This window comes from Pholcus phalangioides, unplaced genomic scaffold (genome assembly GCF_987345545.1).
Source record: "Pholcus phalangioides strain wild (caught in Gottingen) unplaced genomic scaffold, Ppha-v1.0 ptg000007l_1, whole genome shotgun sequence".
NCBI classification, from domain to species: domain Eukaryota; kingdom Metazoa; phylum Arthropoda; class Arachnida; order Araneae; family Pholcidae; genus Pholcus; species Pholcus phalangioides.
Genome location: NW_028301600.1, coordinates 38,700,876 through 38,720,299, shown reverse-complemented (window position 1 = coordinate 38,720,299; position 19,424 = coordinate 38,700,876). Strand labels below are relative to the sequence as shown.

The following is a 19,424-nucleotide window of genomic DNA, read 5'->3' as shown; positions in this document are numbered from 1 at the left end:
AAATTGAATATTTTTCCACCCAATTTCCAAAATGTAACACTTCCAATTAATAAAACTGATGGTTATAATAAACTGTTTTCCTCCGATTATGATCCTATTCCACTGGCCCAAAACTTTAATCCCATTTTGTAAAAATTTCCCCACTTAATATCAATATGAATGAAATTGGATTATCATTCAATGTATTTTTTTCCAACAACTGCAGATGAAATCTTGCCAATTATTAAAAAATTACCCACTTCTGGATTCTTTGTAGAAACAATCAACACCAAGGTATTGAAAATTCCTCCATGCAATATATTTTGAATACTCTCTCAGATTTAATAAATATATGTATGTCTAGTGGTCAACTTCCGAAGTCTCTAAAATCAACTACCGTAACCCCCATTGATAAATCTCGACATCTGAATGATTTTAATAACTTCAGGCCAATCTCAGTTTTACCTTCTATCTCAAAAGTATTTGAAAAATTACCAAAAATAGAATTTTTTCTTTTTTGTGATATTTCAATTTCTTCTCTAACAATCAGTTTGGATTCCTTCCTAATAAAAATACAGAAACTGCTCTACTAATATTTACTAAATTTTTCGCTGAAAATATTGATAAATCTAAAAAACCCATTGCAACATTTCTTGATGTAAGAAAAGCTTTTGATAGTTTTAATCATTTTATATTACTAAATAAGTTGTCAAATTGCGGAATCAGAGAGATAATGCTTTCACACAATCTAATTGCTTCTTATTTTAACCCATATAACACAATCAGTCAAAATTCGCAACCGTAGCACCCTATTGGAAATAGCGAAAGGCGTTCCTCAGGGCTTGTGTGTCTTGGGACTATTATTATTTTTAATATTCATAAATGATTTATGCAACTTAAACGGCAATGTAATAACTTTCGCCGATGACACAGTATTATTGTACTCAGCTGCTGCTTTACCGCACACCAACTCCGGTCACATATCGCCATACGGCAATTTCCGTCCAGAGGAGTTTGGTGGGAAATGAAGGCTCCATCGGTGGCCGCCCCAGGTTCAGTACGTAAGGAACTTGCTTCTAGCGTTCCATGCCCGGATTCGAACCCACGGACCTTGATGGTAACCTTCATAGTGGAAGACGAGCATCTTACCACGGCGCCACTCGGGCATATTGTACTCAGCTACTACTTCACCAAGCACCAACTCTGGCCATATCGCTATATTGCAATTTACTGCCATTAGTGAGATGGGTTGGAAGTGAAGGCGCTGTCTATCGGTGGTCGCCTCGAGTTCGTTAGGGAAAATATCTTATCTATATCCTCCCTTGGGTTCGAACCCGGGACCCTGACAACAACCTTCACGATGGTAGACGAGCATCTTACTACCATGCCACTCGGGCACTATTGTACTCAGCTGACGATTTCCAATTTCTAACTTAATCAATACTGATTTAATTAGAATTCTAAAATGGTTTGTTTCAAACGACCTACAGATAAACACATCAAAAACTAAGTTTATAAATTTCTCTTCCCAAACTAACATTAATTTTAAGCCTAATTTAATTTTCCGTGCTCACAATTGTACTATTAGTTCTTATTGTAATTTTGTAGTTGTTCACGTCTTGAACAAGTTACTATAATTAAATACCTTTGCATATACATTGACCACAGTCTTAAATGGAAGAGTCTCATGTTAAATATCTGCAAAAAAGACTACGGCTAGCAATTTATAAATTTTACTATCTCAAACCTTACTTGAATCAGTCTTTCTTGCTAACTCTTTATTACTCATTGTTTCACTCACTCCTAATTGTTTAGGGTTCTGACTGTCTTGCAACCCTTTTCTCTATAATCAGCTGCCATAAGAGAATAATTAGAATCATCACAAATGATTTTACTACACCATCAATACAACTTCATCAACATCTCGGAATACTCTTACATTACGTCAGTTATATTTCTATAAATCCATTCTCCTCCTTTTCAAAGGTCACAATTCTCATTACCTTTAAATAAATCTCGATCTTCAAATGAACAAAATAATATGTATTCAGTTCCGTTACCTCATAATAAACTTTTGAAGAAACATTTTACTTATCTTATCCCGAAATTCCATAATGCATTAGAACCAGCAATCACTCACAATACTAATTTATCATCCTTTAAAAAATATGTCAAGCAATATACAGGGTGTCCTGTAAGTGCTAGCACGGCCTTTATCTCATGAACCGTCTGTCGTATAGGCATGATTTCAATTTTAAAAAATGCTCAACAAACATAATATAATATAGGTATAATTTTAAAAATTACCCTGTACCAGTTTTGAGAGTGAAAATACAGTGTGTAACAAAATAAAAAAAATCTGAATTTTTATATGGTCCCCCGTGCTCTAACTTCCAATTAGAAAGTTGTTGCCCTGTCTCTCCTGATGCCAACAAAAAAAATTGCATGCTTTTAACTGCAATATTCACAGAGATATTCGAATTCGAAAAACGGAGGAAAATAGGGAGAGAACAGTGTCAAATGCGGCTAAAACGGTTTTTTTCCCCATATATACATTATATAATATATATTTAACGTCATTATTTCCCGAATTTCCACCGTTTTTCGAATCCGCATATCTCTGAATATTCCACTTAGAAACATGCATTTTTTTTTTTAGTATCAAGAGAGGCAGGGCAACAACTTTTTCTAATTGGAAGTTAGAGCACAGGGAGACCATACTCTTGACTCCCGTAAATGTTTTTTCTCTATATTTTTTGTACTTGTATAGTCATAATAATATATTTTTGATTTGAAATTTGAAAAAAAAAATAGTTTGGGAAAAGGTTAGAGTTTTTGCCTGATTTTGCTGTCCGCTATCGAGTGTCCGCTAACGTGGAGGGAAATGCATTAAAGCCCTATTCTATGGGACCGGGGATCAGAGAGGACACATCCAGGCAACCCCAGTAATTGTTTAAAAAAATTCTGAAGCCAATTACGCCAAAAAATTTGCCTCCGTAAAAAAATATACCTAACTGCTACTTAATCCTCTTTTAGGAAAACAATAATGTTCAATGTTCATTCGTTCACATTATGTTTTGGTTCTATGAAAATTATTGCTGTAGATAAAAATGTGCTTCTCTTATGGAAGTTGTGTGCGTTATTAAAAAAAAACCCCTAATATTTCTCAAATTTTTTATGCTATTTCAAGTATATTTCGAATTGGGACAAATTTTTTTTGATAAATCGGATTTAGAATGTTTTGCTCAATGTGGTTTCTAAAATTGCTCGTGTTCGTGTCCGTATCTGCGAGGTATTGATGCAACTCTCCAATCAAATTGCATTTAAGGATTAGAATTATCTGTTTGAATTTGAGCATATTTCTGCCCTTCTGATGGTGGTCACGGCACCCATAGCCATGTTCGAGTCTCCAAAAAGGTCGAAGAACCCTAACCCTTGTCAATATTCTTGCTCTAGAATGATTCAATCCGTGGGCGTAAAAATCTGAAATTGTACTTATCGCTAATTTTTCCCTTAATGATTGATTGATTCTGCGTGGGTATCAAACGCAATTTCCGAATTACTGTTTAAGTTTATAGCTTGATTTTATTTTGCTGCAAATAATGAAGCGAAAATTCTCGTTAGAGAGAGAACCTTTTAGTTTGTTGTTCCTCTTTAACTCCGCCCATAACGAGACGACAGATGATATTGACAGAAAGTTATACATCATTTTAGATATAAATTTGACGTTTCCTAATACAAGAGGTGCGTCTTACCTACTTCATATACGAAATGTGTGCGCGACTTTAACAAGAGCTCGTTTTCCCTGATAAAACACCTGTCTCTTCAAGACAACTATTCATAATTTTTCATGGACATCAGGAATACAGACAGTTCAATCAAGTATGACCAATTATGATTTGTAGATTTTCTTGTTTGCACTGTCAAATAATGCTCGTAAACACGAGATTGCACCAGAGGCCTATGACCCATATTTCTATTATAAAATTCGTTTTGATAGTTTTTACTACGGTCATTTTGTGCGCATAGGTGGCTAATTAGACTAGGACCTGCAGTTGATAGCCGAATTTGAATACTTTCCCCCATTCTTTGAAATATTAGGCAGATGGCTTGTTTAACCCATTATCTACCGACAGTAATTTTAACCCTTTGCGGTCCTATGTCGAGGTGGAATTCACATCAGGAAAAAAAAACGTTCCTTCATTGTTCCTCAGGGTGAGCAAAAAGTCCGTAGGAACTTTAAAAATTCATAAAAACCGGAAAAATAACCAAAACAAAAAACGGTTTGCAGGGTTAGCATCGCTAGGTCACGGGAATTTTTTTAAAACAGGAAAAAAAATTAACTAAAAAAAAACAGCCGATAGGTGACACTAACGTATACAAGTCAAAGAAAAGATACGCAAATAACGAACAGAATGCCTCCAAATCGTTTATTACAGCAGTATGTGTTCCACATGACCACCACCACGGGGGATAACACATTGCAGGTGAGTCACAAATCCAGCAACGGCAGAGTGCAGCAGGTCCGGACATGACACCTCTCGGCGGATCGCATCTTTCAGTTCCGACAGATTGGATGGACCGGATCGATACACCCGGGATTTCAAATATCCCCATAACCAGAAGTCTGCCGGTGTCAAATCTGGAGAACGAGGAGGCCATGGGAACCTGCAACGCCTGCTAATGATTTCTGATTTTGTCTTCCCCGAACGTCTGTATCAGGAATGCCTTGACCGGAGTAACAGTGTGACTAGTTGCTCCATTTTGCATAAACGTGACGGTAGAAAGTGCATCTCTTTCACGCAAACATGGCACGACCTTCTCGCGCAGAAGCGTTTGGGTTTTCCACCCATTTACTGGGCACAGCGTTTCAAAGAAGAAGGGTCCTGTGATGAACGAACCTGTTAACCCACACCACACTGTCACTTTTGGGGAATGCAAAGTTTTCCGCGTGTACTCACGTGGATTAGACGTTGTCCTGATGCGCCAGTTATGGGTATTAACGTCGCCATGAAGCGAAAAATGAGCTTCATCTGTCCACAAGATGTTAAAGACCCAGGTGGGATTCTGTTCGATTTTGGAGAAAGCCCACCTCGCAAATGCTTCCCTCTGTACGGTATCCGCTGGTAAAAGTTCATAACACGACTGCAATCTGTATGGGTACAGATCAAGGATTCCATGAAGAATATTGCGTATCGAGGATGGTGGTAAGCCCAAGCATCTGGCAGCTTCACGAGCACTGCTGGTCCCTGCAGCTGATTCGGACGCTAACGCTTCCATTTCGGCGAACGTGCCTTCCTTAAACATGGTCGTCCGGCTCTCTTACACGATCACCCAGTGTTCCAGTTTCCTGAAACCGCTGAACAAGCTTTATGAGGCCTGTCGCTGTTAAAGGCCCTTTTCCAGTCCTCACATTCTTCTGAACTCGGAATTTACGCAGGCAATGGCTGCTGATTACTGGTTCACGTAAAACAATTTCTCCAACAAAGCTTTATGCTTTGCACTCAGCATCCTTGTTCACATACACGGTTTACAACGGTGAACTGGTTAAGGATTAAGAGCGCAAGTTCTTGTAACCGTCTCGTTTGCATATTTCCACCGAAGTCGCTCGTACCAGCGCCACCCATCGGCTGTTTTTTGAGTTAATTTTTTTCCTGTCTTAAAAAATTCCCGTGACCTAGCGATGCTAACCCTGCAAACCGTTTTTTATTTTGGTTATTTTTCCGGTTTTTATGAATTTTTAAAGTCTCTACGGACTTTTTGCCCACCCTGTATATACACGGTCTTTATAATTAAAGCTCCACTTTGAAATGGCCATAAAGGAAAACTACTGGACAAAATGTTATCAAATTTGATAATAGTTTACAGCAGGCCCGTCATTTGGGGTCAGGGGGAACCGTTGCCCCGGCTTTAGAAAATACGTATATGTATGTGTGTGTGTGTATATATATATATATACATACACACACACATTAATATATGCTCTTTGCCCCCCTCCCTGGAAAAAGTTGAAATGACGGTCCTGGTTTACAGGAGGTCCTGGGATTCCGCAAAAAATAGTTCAAAAACTCACCACCAGGGGGGAATGGCGCTGTATGCAATATTGTTAAACGAAATAAGACATGAAGACATCGGTTAAAAATGTTTTCAATCGTTTCTGAAACGAAACTGTGGGTTTAAGCGAAACGCGATCGCTACATGGCTTACGCAGGAGGAATGCAAATTAGAATTATGCAAATGCGTTTACACGTGATTTGGTTTTTCAGGTATAAAATTTAGCCTCCTCGTGAGAACTCTCATTGTTACGAGTCGGCGATGTATATATCCATGTAAAATCGTATTTTTCTCGTTTATTAGAGCCCGGAAGTTCATTCAAAATGCCATAAATTCCTATTTTCAAACTTTTTTGGTAAAAATGCCTTTTTCGAAATTTCCGTGCCACATAAAAGTATGTTAGTAAACTTAAATGTGTGCCTATTCTAATGAATTTCAGAGGCCATAATCTGTAAAACTTGGATATTTGGAGCATTGAAAACTTCAAAAGAATTGGTCTTTGTTAAAATTTTCTAACTCGGTATCGTCAGAAAGCCCCGCCCTCCACCCCATTTAGATACAAATAAGTGATCTGAGAGATTGGTGTTGCATTAACTTTGCTTTGACCGGATGGCGTTAGGTGTGAATGATTTTGTTTCGGATGAACGCAGCCCGTGTTTAGAAAAATTTGTCTCTACACACACGCGTTACATAATGTCTCGCTCAGGCATTGGACTACTACTAAACCGCACACATGTGCCTCGTCCATATTCCTCTGCAGAACCTCTAACGAATTGGTACATGTGGGAATGTACGTGTAGTGAAACCTAACGTGAAGTTTGTTTCTATGTAATGCTTGTTATGTGTAGTGCTGCCATCTGCCATCAGTTTTTCTAACTGAGTGAAGTGTAATGATTGAATAATTTATCGTTGTAGGCCTGTTGCTCTCTGTGACGAGATTTTTTAATGGGGAGATCGGCTCGCATTTGCGCCTCGAAATTGGGAACCACAGGAAACCAACTTCGGCTGACCACCACTATGGCGACGGTGGGGTTCGAACCTGAATCCTCGCGATGCGAGTCCGTCATTATGATCACTCGACCACCACAGCGGCAGGCATCGGATTGCGTTGTATGTGTATAGCTGACTGTCCTACGAGGTCATGAATTGACGTCATGCCTCACACAAGTGGGAGGAGGAGCTGACAGGGCTCTGGGGCCCCATGTTTTGATTATATTTTTTTATACTGCAAACAACCATGGCTATTTATGTAACATATTTAGTATTGGATTAAATTGATCTGAGTGGCCCTCGGATCGTTTGACAGATGCGACCACACAGGGCCCCGCGCTTAAAGGAGTTCCGCATACGTGGCAATATAAAAAAAGTTCTTGTATTTTTGTAAAATAACATGGTCATGTTTCAAACTATAGAAATGATTTCAAATAAAACAGAAGTATTGAGCAACTCGAGCGAGCCCCACAGATCATTTTCTCTACCGGCGTCGCGTCTAGTAATGGTGGTTCTAGAATTGGCCTATATAAAATTCTAAGGATCTACTAACATTTTATTTCGGGCTTGAAATCAATTTAACTAGGATAATAATGCAGTTTATTATGCACTATAATTAAAGCAATAGACTGATTAAGTGCAACCAATGTTTTAGCTAGATTTTGGAACCCCCCCCCCCTCTTTAAAAAAAAACACCTTCGTTTTTAATTATTCTCTTCCTTCCAAAAATTGCCTTTTTAGACCATTTTTAGTGCCTAAACTTCTGGGCTCTAGTTATTATGAATGGGATTTAAAATGAGTGGCGTTCTTTGTAGGGAACACTAATGCGATTTAACTTGCTCTCTCTCAAAAAATGGTGGACGGGGCCGAACATGCTTTGTAACACGTTTCAGAAACGATTAAAAACATTTTAAACCGATGTCTTCACGTCTAATTTCGTTTAACAATATTTCATACAGCGCCATTCGCCGCTGGTAGTGAGTTTTGTACTTTTTTTTTTTGCGGATAATTGAAATCTCGTGACCTCTATTACCAAGGTCGATGACATTCTGGCCACTGTAGGGGTCATAGTGATGGACTCTCATTGCGAGGTCCCCGATTCAAACCCCACCGTCACCACAGTGGTGGTCGGCAGAAGTTTGTTTCCTGTGGTTCCCAACTTCAAGGCACGAATGCGAGCCAATCTCACCTTTAAAAAAAGTCTCGCAAAAGACCTACAAACAGTACAAATGTAATTCGTAACACATCATTCACTTCACTTCTGAAATATAGATGGCAGCACTACATACTCACTCAGTATACACACACGCACATATATATATATATACACATCCGGCACAACTCACTAGGTAGTAAATCGTCCATAGATGGTGATAAACCTCAGTTGTGCTCGGTTTGCAAAGAGAAGATATAACATTTTGTTCAGTGTTTTTCCTTTTATGGCCATTTCACACATACACATAGTGGAACTTTAATTATATTATGATTGCAGGAAGGACCCTAGATATTGTGTTTTTTGTATAGCTTATAATACACAAAAACTGTCAAGAGGGGGTACTAGAAAGTACGAACAACCTCTGGACCGCAAAGGGTTAAGCACCAGGGTCGGTAATTTATGTACCAACTCTAAAAAAAATAGTTTAAAAAATATTTAATTTGTCTTTTTTATTACAACTAGAATGACATCAAAATAATTTACAAAAAATCATTATACTTATTTCCTTTTAATTCTACTTTTCATAATATGGTGATAAAGGATTAAACATCAGTCTTACTGTATTCAAATGGAGGTGTGTATACAGGGGGGGGGGGGGAAAGTCAAGTTCGAACGGGTGTTCAAGAAGCTTATACCAGAACCGGAGGAAAAAAGGCAGTAAAAAACAATAAATTCACTCCTACACTCAAATGTTTTAGCTGAATGTAAAGCAGAAATTTTTGGAGGACAAAATATATTTTTTGGAAATTTAATGAATCCATAGGTACTGCTTACGAAGGGGGATTATCAATTTTAGAAACCGTAAAGAGTAAAGCAGGGGTTTACTTATCAAATGATTTTTTCAGAAATGTCACAATAGTACGTTTTATGTTCTTCGAAATTGTTTTGGCTGCATTTCAACAGTTAACCACTTTCCGTTACGGTTTCTTACCACTAGCCAAAATCGATATACAACACGTCCATAATATATGAACCTCAACAATCACGATTTGCGTGCCAGGCGTTACCTCTTAACGGCGCATATCTTGTATTGATTGATCTCTTCTGACATTACGTATTATACGCAAAGCATTAGTCATTTCAACTCGCATCACGTGAATACAAAAAAGTGTTTATAAACTACATTATCTTTCATGAAAACAGTTCTGCCCACTTTGAGAGTTATCAAAATGTTAAGATTCTTACAAAATGAAAAATGCCAAGCTATATTTTTGTCAATGATTTATTTGTTCTAGGTATAAAAATAGAAGTATTCGTAAAAATTCAAAACTAGAGTAATAATGTTTCTAAACCTTCGGAAGTCCAGACACATTGATCACGATCGGCCGTTTAATGGCATTGCAAAATCACCACAACGTAGAACAATACAAACATGTACATTTTAATTTAAGAGCGCAATTAAAACAAACCAATAGCTTTGCCACGGAGAAAAAAATACGCTATATCACAGGCGAGGTTAAATTAAAAATTATTGAAAAAACATAGTTAAAAGGGTTATATGTTTGTGAATATCTTGATCAGTCAGTCCTCGCAATATTCAAAAATCAACAAACAGAAAATCAATAACATTCAAACAATAGAAAAAACTGATCACCCATATACATATGGTTATCTCACTGTTGATTATTGCATTTTCTTCACCGATATGTATTTCCAGAATAGTTTGTAACCATTTTTAGTCCTCTGTCAACATGTTTACTTTCCAATAACGGATCCTGCTGACTAGTACTTGTCCACGATCCTTCAATCACATGATCTTCATCGTCGAATGCCGTGATTAAAACATTGATCACAGTGATGAAAAAAATTAGTATGACAATTATGTTGTTCGTTGTATTGGCCACAGGTTGCTGCTTCCTATGGTTTATGTTCCACCGTCCCACGATCACTAAGAGGATGCCTACCAGCACCTGCAACGAGGAAAATCGTGAGTCGTAAAGCTAATATACATGCTTATTCATCCACTTAAAATATGATAGAAGACACGTGCAGTTATCAATGCGCTTCCCAACTGTTTACACACACTTAACTGGAATAGGTCATTGATTTTATTAACCCTCAGACACCGAACACTGCTATTTTCGCGCCTTCAAAGAAAAAAAAATAACGATTAACGTAATAGAGACATTGAAACATATTTTGAACATCACGAAACGCCTTCCAAAAAATATCAGCATTCGCAATATAAAAAAAATTTCGGAAAACATTTTGATTCCATCAATTGTCGGCGGGAAACGGCGTTTCACTTCTCACGCGTAATACGCAATCGCAATACGACGGGATTCATAAAAATAGTTCATCAATTCGTTAAAATTACGCAGGACATGATGGTGGACACGATATACCCGATTCCGTGGTTTATTTCTATGGTTTATCGAAAATGTGTGGGAACTGAGGATCGATTCGTTTCACAGAATACCGTCCATAACGTGTTTGAATTTAAAGGCCAGGATCCCACTTTAAAAGTTTCAGAAAATTTCTTTTATAAAACTTGAAAAATTCAACCAATAAGATCACCGGTTTCATTTGCTCGAATGTAACCGATGCGCTTATTGGTTGAATTTTTCCAGTTTTGTAACAGGACTTTCATCAAACAATTACAATCCAGGCATGATCGTCGATGAAAGTGATAAATGTAGTGAAATTTATCCCCGGGACGATTGGCGATTATATATGCATAACTACTCATTTATCACATTTACCATAACATCCTCATATCACGATAAATCTAAAGACGGAATTACTCTATAAAAGTTTGATAAAAAGATCTTTTACAAAACTTGGAAAAACAACCAATAAATCTATTGGTTACATTCCCTCGAATGTAAGCGATACACCTATTTTGTGGCTGCCTTTTTCAAGTTCTATAAACTAAAACTTTTATAGGGTAATCCCGGCTAACTTGCGCGTCATTTAGCAAAGCTATCGTGCTATTACTGATATTTTAAAGGGCGTATAGTATACACGTGAAAACGCATTCACTTCCCAAACAACGAAGATTGACTTGACACATCTCCGACGTAATTAACGTTACAAGTGTAATGTTTCCGAATTACAGATAAAGGGTGTGCCCAACGAAAAACCGAAGTTCAGTTAATCTGCGAGCTTTTGAAGAACATTTTTCACCCTGTATTAAAAATGCTTTTGTGGACGTTCCTGAAATTTTATCCTTAGCTCAATATAATTGCTTTCATTTATTCTCGACGACCATGTTTCAACGCAACTATACTTTTTATTTGTTAACCTCATTGTTAACCTTAATAGTTAAACCTCGTTAAGACGAACTCGCTTAATACGAAATACGTATTTTCCACGTTAAACACGATCAAATAGTTTTTTTTTATCGGTTTATACGAAATTCCGTTAATATGAAGGATTTTAGGTTTTTTTTCGACTTCTTAACAAAAAAAGGTTCGATTGTAAATCAACAAATTGCAACTCCACTTCCAAAGTGACAACTGAAAATATGGTGTTCATCTCTTGCAATTTATAATACCTACCGTATATGTGTTATGGTATATGTGATAAATCTAATTATTCATAATAGCCGGTAATTACGCATACTCACCAATTGCGTTTGTGAATTCGAAAAATTTCATAAATATGGAAATTTGATAAATATACACTGAAGAGTCAAAAAAACTGGTCCACCTGCCTAATATCGCGTAGGGTCCCCGCGAGCACGCAGAAGTGCCGCAACACGACGTGGCATGGACTCGACTAATGTCTGAAGTAGTACTGGAGGTAATTGACACCATGAATCCTGCAGGGCTGTTCATAAATCCGTAGGAGTAAGAGGGGGGTGGAGATCTTTTCTGAACAGCACGTTGCAAGGCATCCCAGATATGTTCAATAATGTTCATGTCTGGGGATTTAGGTGGCCAGCGGAAGTGTATAAAGTCAGAAGAGCGTTCCTGGAGCCACTTTGTAGCAATTCTGGACGTGTGGGGTGTCGCATTGTCCTGCTGAAATTGCCCAAGTCCGTCGGAATGCACAATGGACATGAATGGCTGCAGATGATCAGACAGGATGCTTACGTACCTGTCACCTGTCAGAGTCATATCTAGACGTATCAGGGGTTCCATATCACGCCAACTGCACATGCCCCATACCATCACAGAGCCCCCACCAGCTTGAACAGTCCCCTGTTGACATGTAGGGTCCATGGATTCATGAGGTTGTCTCCATACCCGTACACATCCATCAGCTCGAAGCAATTGGAACAGAGACTCGTCAGACCAGGGAACGTGTTTCCAGTCCTCAACAGTCCAATGTCGGTGTTGTCGGGCCCAGGCGAGGCATAAAGCTTTGTGTCGTGCAGTCATCAAGGGTACACGAGTGGGCCTTCGACTCCGAAAGCCCATATCGATGATGTTTCGTTGAATGGTTCGCCCGCTGACACTTGATGGCCCAGCATTGAAATCTGCAGCAATTTGCGGAAGGGTTGCACGTCTGTCGCGTTTAATGATTCTCGTCAGTCGTCGTTGGTCCCGTTCTTGCATGATCTTTTTCCGGCCGCAGCTATGTCGTAGATTTAATTTTTTACCGGATTCCCGATATTCACGGTACACTCGTGAAATGGTCGTACATGAAAATCCAAATTTCATCGCTACCTCGGAGATGCTATGTCCCATCTCTCGTGCGCCGACTATAACACCACGTTCAAACTCACTTAAATCTCGATAACCTGCCATTGTAGCAGCAGTAACCGATCTAACAACTATGCCAGACACTTGTGTTATATAGGAGTTGCCGACCGCAGCGCCGTACTCTGATTGGTTCCCTATCTCTTTATTTGCATACGCATGCCTGTACCAGTTTTTTTGGCTGTTTAGAAAAAATCATGTGGCAATATCACTTTGATTTGACAACTTCTCAGTTTTTCTGCTACGCCTTGTGCACTATACGTTTTTTGCCATAAAAATTCAATTAAAGTAATTGTGAAGAGGTGGAAAATAAAAAATTTTACGTCTTGTTAATGTTTGTTTTCTTCATATGTATCTACGTGTGCAAATATAACCATCATTACCCATCGAGTTCGTCATCCCAGCTAGTTTAAGCATAATGACCGGAAAATTTGAATAACTCATTGACGATTTATCATATTTACCAATACTAGCTGATTATACATAATCACCGGTAAATGGGAAAAATTCGCAATATTTATCAAACTTGCTAAAATGGTTGGGTTATGCATATAAAAATATAATCAACGGATTCTTTATCACATTTTTACCCTAACAAAAACAAATATGGCTCTTACCACTTACATTGGATAAGTAATAAATAATAAAATGAATAAAAAAATAAAAGTACTAATCAGAAATAATAGTCAGAAGGGAAAACACTTCGCATATGGAGCCAGGTCGAAATCCTCAAAAGCAAATCTTGCGTAGGAGACGCATACAAGTTCTGATATGACAGAATGTTCCATATTCTTACACGGCATCTGTATCCGTGGAAAGAGCAATCTCTTCTGGCCGTTGGCATTCTTATTTGGAAGCGATGCCTCCGTAGGTTAACTCATAAGGCCATGATTTCGAAGGCTATCCCGAAGGATACCTAAACCATTTCGTGGACTAGTTTGTAGCACATTTTCAGATCTGCAGCAATTCTACGCCATTCCAGTGAATGCAAACCCATAAATTGAAGCCACTCGCAATAAGACCAGCCGCTAATGCTAGCTATTCGTTTGGTAAAGGACCTCTGTGGCTTTTTTAGGAGCTTTATGTCCTTAATTTTGTAAGGTCTTCATACTCGCGAACAGAACTCGTGTAGGGCGAACATACACACAGAAAGCATATGACAACGTATGCGCACAACACTTGCGGTACGCCGTGCATAACCATAACATCTATGAAATTCTGTTCGCTTTGCAGACTATACTATGATAATGATCAGTAAAATCTAAGATGCGGCTCATCGCGCAATACCGAAATCCACGAATATACCTAATTGCTGTGACGTTTCATTACCTAGTTGATAATATTCAGGATCGGTGTGTCTGCCTAAATGCATTGATCCGCTTTTTGATGTAGAAATAGGGAGTTTATATACCGACAACTCCACTGGAACAGCTTTTGGCGTGCAATTATTAGGCCCCTATGTTTTTCACCGGAGAGAATAACTACACGTCATCAGTAAATTGCAAGAGGGATGGTGACACAGCCTGAGTAATATTGTAAGCGTGCAAAGTAAATATAGCTACAGGACATAATTTACATAATTTTCTTCCCGTACGAACATATGTTTACGCTGAACGGGGCTGCGCTGTAGACAGCCTCCTAAATCAGCAACAGTTCTAAACAACATTCGCCTCCAGATGGCGGCGTAGAACAAAACGATGAACAATAAATTGTACTTCTTATAATTCGCAGAGAGGTTCATCGTTTCGATGTATGTCACCATCTGGAGGAAAACGTCGCTTAGAGCTGTTGCTGAGTTAGGAGGCTATATACAGCGCAGTCCCGTTTAGCGTAACATTTTCTAAGGGAAGAATATACTGTCCTGTAATTTAATGGTAGAGCACTCACCCGGACTGAGAGAATGGTAGTTCGTATCACCACAGAATGTGAATTTTCTTTCCAAAATTCATCTTCGCTTGGTGACCAGGCAATTGTAGGAAATGCACGCGTTAGAAACATGCAAGAGTATAACTCGATTAAAACTATTTTGAATTGTGTCACTTCAGAAAAGCTGGAGTATGATATCGCCTCAATATTTATATTGGGTATCACATTCTCGATCATAAATTAAAAATATATATAAATACCTGAAGTGTCAACGAGGTACCAATGAGGACGAGACTGATGAGGTAATAATCATGACCATCACCTGCGGCGAGAACGTGCTTTAACTGGGCAGCATTGGCCGTCAACAAAGCGATGTCCATCATACCTTGCGCCACAGTCTTTCTAGTGGCGTAGATGTTGACATCCATCGTGCATTGCTTTTCCTCTTTTTCTCGCTTTAATTATATAAAAATGATTAATTAAAAATTTTGCGCATTCATATACAATACTTGAGAATAATTAAATCGCATTAGTAATTACATATAAAACGAAGTGAAAACTCGAAGAATGTTATCAAATATCGATGCAAAAAAAACAACGCTAAGAATTTAGAGTTGTACCTCGAATCATAAGTATTATTCGTTATATTGTGGTATATTTAAAACTTTATGCCTTGCAGTATACAGGGTGTACAGTTTTATCCTTATTCTTCCTTTATCTTTCGAGCGGTCCAAATAACGTACCCATTTCGATATACGGCCCAAGTAACATAAATGACATATGAACCAAGATACAAAATTTAATTTTTTTACACGCTTTCCCCAGTCCTATAACTTCCAATTAGAAAGTTGTTGCCTTGTCCTACTGATCCCAACAGAAAAAAAAAAATCCTTTAGTTGTAAGTGAAATATTAGCTTAGATATTTGAACTCAAAAATTACTGAATGTGAGGGAAAGGACAAATTTTTCAAGGGACAAACTTGAGAAAAACAGCGTGAAATTCTGAAAAATTCTTTAAAGGTGCAATTTGTTATAACTTCTCTGAATTCTGAGATGCAAAAAAGAAAACTGTTCAAAAAAAAAAAAAAAAAAAGGGTTATACAAGGACATAATTTTACACCCTGTATAGTATAGTAAAACCCCTCTTTTACGGACATCGGTGGGACAAAAAAATAAGAATTTATTTTTTGGGCATAAAAAAGGGGTAACCGTTAGGCGGGATTTCACTAATACATTTTTTCCGCTTTTGTATCGAAGAATAAAAGTAAAAGTGTCTCTTCGCTTATAAAACGAGTTATGTAAGTGAAGTGAAAAGAGGGCCGACGGGTATGCAAAATTGCATTTTTGTGTGTATGTATATACATTGGCGTACGCTAAGGGGTGGTTTTGGAGTTCTAACCACCCCCCCCCCCCTTGAGCCAAGATTAGGGAAAGAACTTTTTTTGCAGGAAAGAACAACCCCCAGAAGGAAAAAAATCTGCAAACCCCCCGAGAAAATTCTGCGTGCGCCTATGTGTGTATATATATATATCCTGTTTGCATTCTCTTGATAAATATGTAGAAACACTATCGGGTAAGAACTTGGATCAATGCATGGCAAATCTACAATTTCATTTTGGACTTAAGCCAAAGCAAGGCATCTCATTACATCTAATCTCAGCGGAAACGTTGAGCTTGACAAGAGCAAGGAAAGAAGTATCAGCAGAAAAGAAAGTGCAGCGGCAATTCTTGGCTTCCGAAGTGATTAAAGCACAGACTCTGCAATTACATGTAAGAAAACCAAAAACAGGCACTTGCGAAACGCCACTTCAACTGCTCGTTGTCAAGCACACGGTCGCTGGTGGATTTTTTTCTAAGAATCCGGGATGGCGGCTGTAAAATTCATATTAATACGAAACTATTTTTCATCTCACCGTTTCGCTTACATCGAGTCGAGGAATACGGTATCCTACTCTATCATAGGCAGAGTTTACATTCTTGATAACTTTTCCGATTAACGCAACTACCAATTAAATCACTAAAGCAGATTCAAGGCATACATTCAACATTTCAATAGGCAATAATAAAAAAAAAGATTTAAAGCAGCTTAAATTTTAGCGAATTTCCGTAAACGTGAGTGATTGTCACGTATTTTTTTAGCAAGTCTTCTTTAAGGTATTTGATTGATAGAAAAGAATAGGCCGAAGGCCAAGATAATTCCACATATCAAATAAAATGTCATTAGTGACATAACTTGGCAATAGTGAGAGAAAGAAAGTTCATTATTTTTCTTACGGAAACCAGTTTCGGTAGAAATGTACGTATATCCGGTTATAGTTGCGGTTTGCAAAAGCACAGCAGTCGATTAAAAAGGCGTTATGAAAACATACGCCATGACAGGATTTTGTCATTTATTGACATCGGACTGATCAAGGCAATTTCAAGTAGTACATACTTGCTAAAGCCAGGCTACTCAATAGATGACCAAAACGTTCTGCCCCCCCCCCCCCCCACATTTTTACATGAAATTCAGCGAGAATCGAACGTGCTTAGCAGTATTTATATAGGCCTACGTAAATAAAACACGTAAAATCGAAAAAAATTTACTTGATTTCGGGAATCCTATAAATCGATCAATAGTTCCAGTATATGATAAATATGCTTAGGAATATATAAGTAGTTAAGATTTAAAAAAATGAAATTAACAATTTATAAAATTGATAGTTACAGGGTTTCAAATCATAAATCGACTTCATTTGATTCAATTTAAATACGCTAATAAATCAGTTATAATCCAAGAAAATCCCGTTAAAAACAAAGCTTCTCAAACTAAATTGGGTATGAACATTGTGATGATCAATTTTTCAACGTTGAAATAAGCGATATTGAGGCAAGATAATTTAAAAAAAGTTTTGGATGTGAATCTCGATTGATAAGATGGTATGTTTTACAAATATAAACTTGAAAGCATAGGCGGAGATTGACTTGGAAGTCTGGGGGGGGGGGGAGGTCATTATTGCTGGGGGGGCACGATGATGATGTCAATACATATATACATTAGATCAGTCGACTCCACGTTTGATTCCACGCCCCCCCCCCCCGTATCTCCGCCCCATGCTTGAAAGTTGTTGCTCATAGTCGTCATTTCAATAACGCATCACAGAACTATATTTCCCATAATTGGCGTTAATTGAATATACTATACAATATAAAAAAAAGTGGCATTTCTTACATCTAAATTGTACTAGTCGATGAAAGCTATATGAATGGAGTTTGTTGAGCAAAGCTGATGTAAAACGGCTAAGTCTAGGAACTACTTAAAGGGCCAAAATACGTCGCGGCAGGATCACACAGCCCTGTAAAGAAAAGAGTCGCTGATTTTTGCGGCATCTTTTAAAACGGGTTCTCAACCAGTGCTCCCCGGAGCCCTTAAGGCATCTCGTAGACTCCCCCAGGGGCTAAACGATGGTAAAATAAGTAAATTTGATAAATGAATAAAAAAGACGCCTACGACGCTCCGCGAGTCAAAAAAGGTTGAGAACTGCTGTTTTTAAATATTGATGTTCATCCATCACACTTCTTAATGCTAAAAAATTTTAATGTTTTGAATTTGTTCGACCCACACAATATTTTCTTGGCCTAATTAGAGTTTCTTGATAGCTTATTTGGGCTATCCACACTTCAATATCAGTTGATTATGAATATATATATATATTATATATACGGTAGTCCAGCGGATCCAGAAAAACTTAAAAAAAAAACACGGGAAATTTGGTCAACATGATAAATATCCACATGCGTGATTTTTGACAGTAACTTCATGGCAATTAGTAAAGCATTACATCATAAAGAAAATGGGATCAATTCAGGTTTTTTTCGACAATTATCGGTAATAGCCTAAATCCATTCAAAAATTCTAAATTTATTGAAGTATTTTTTTACGAAATGAGAAAACCGATTTCGTTAGAGGACTTGTCTGTAATATTCAAAAGTGACACTATTCCCACTAAAACACAAGGACGAGCCGCATTTCACGTTCTTGATGTCACGTCTGTCCCAAAATAATAAGTCTTTGTTGCAAATATACGTACTAGTATTTAAATTTGGTTTGTTTCACGGTTGAAAAGAGAAGGAAAAAAATAAAACCGCGCGTTCATCAACCTTATCATGTACACAAATCTGACCTCTATAAACCTAGATTCAAGTTTAAAATTTTTCCGGTTTCGAATTCTTATCAGACAGTGAAAAAAAAGAAAGAAAAACCTATTGTTACAATATGTAATAATAAGGAAGTTAAAACTTACTTCTCTCGGCATCTTGGAAACAATTACGTGAAAGAAAATTCGCAATAATCGAACTTCGAAAAAAAATCGAATTCGCTGTAAGAGAGAACCTACTCGATGACTGCCGGCATGCGTCAAAAATTGAAATAGTTCGTGGTGGTGTGTCTCAATCCGACTGTTCAATTACTGTTGCCAAAGATGAAAAACGGAACTTGTTTGCAAGAATTTATTTATTTTTAGAAGCTAGTTTTCTTTTCATCTCATTTTTTTAGGGAAAAAATACATAAAGTTTCGTTTTCCAATATTTAGCAATCACTAATAATACTAAAATAAATCCCATCCCACACGAATATGATGCAATCTAAAACTTAACAACGTGTCCTTGACATCTACGCGTATTCCTTGAACCAAG

The 19,424-nt window shown here is 37.7% G+C and overlaps 1 protein-coding gene across 1 annotated transcript in view; it reads right to left on the bottom strand.

Moving 5' to 3' along the window:
• Positions 1 to 19,173, bottom strand: part of LOC149085250 (uncharacterized) — a 39,881-nt gene extending 20,708 nt beyond the window's left edge. Inside the window, exons 1-3 of the mRNA XM_089233897.1 lie at positions 19,034 to 19,173; positions 15,012 to 15,206; positions 9,878 to 10,149 (exon numbers count right to left, since the gene is read on the bottom strand). Coding sequence (XP_089090023.1) covers positions 9,878 to 10,149; positions 15,012 to 15,206; positions 19,034 to 19,045 — 479 coding nt within the window. The 5' untranslated portion in view covers positions 19,046 to 19,173. The remainder of the gene's footprint in view (positions 1 to 9,877; positions 10,150 to 15,011; positions 15,207 to 19,033) is intronic.
• Positions 19,174 to 19,424: the final 251 nt, after the last annotated feature.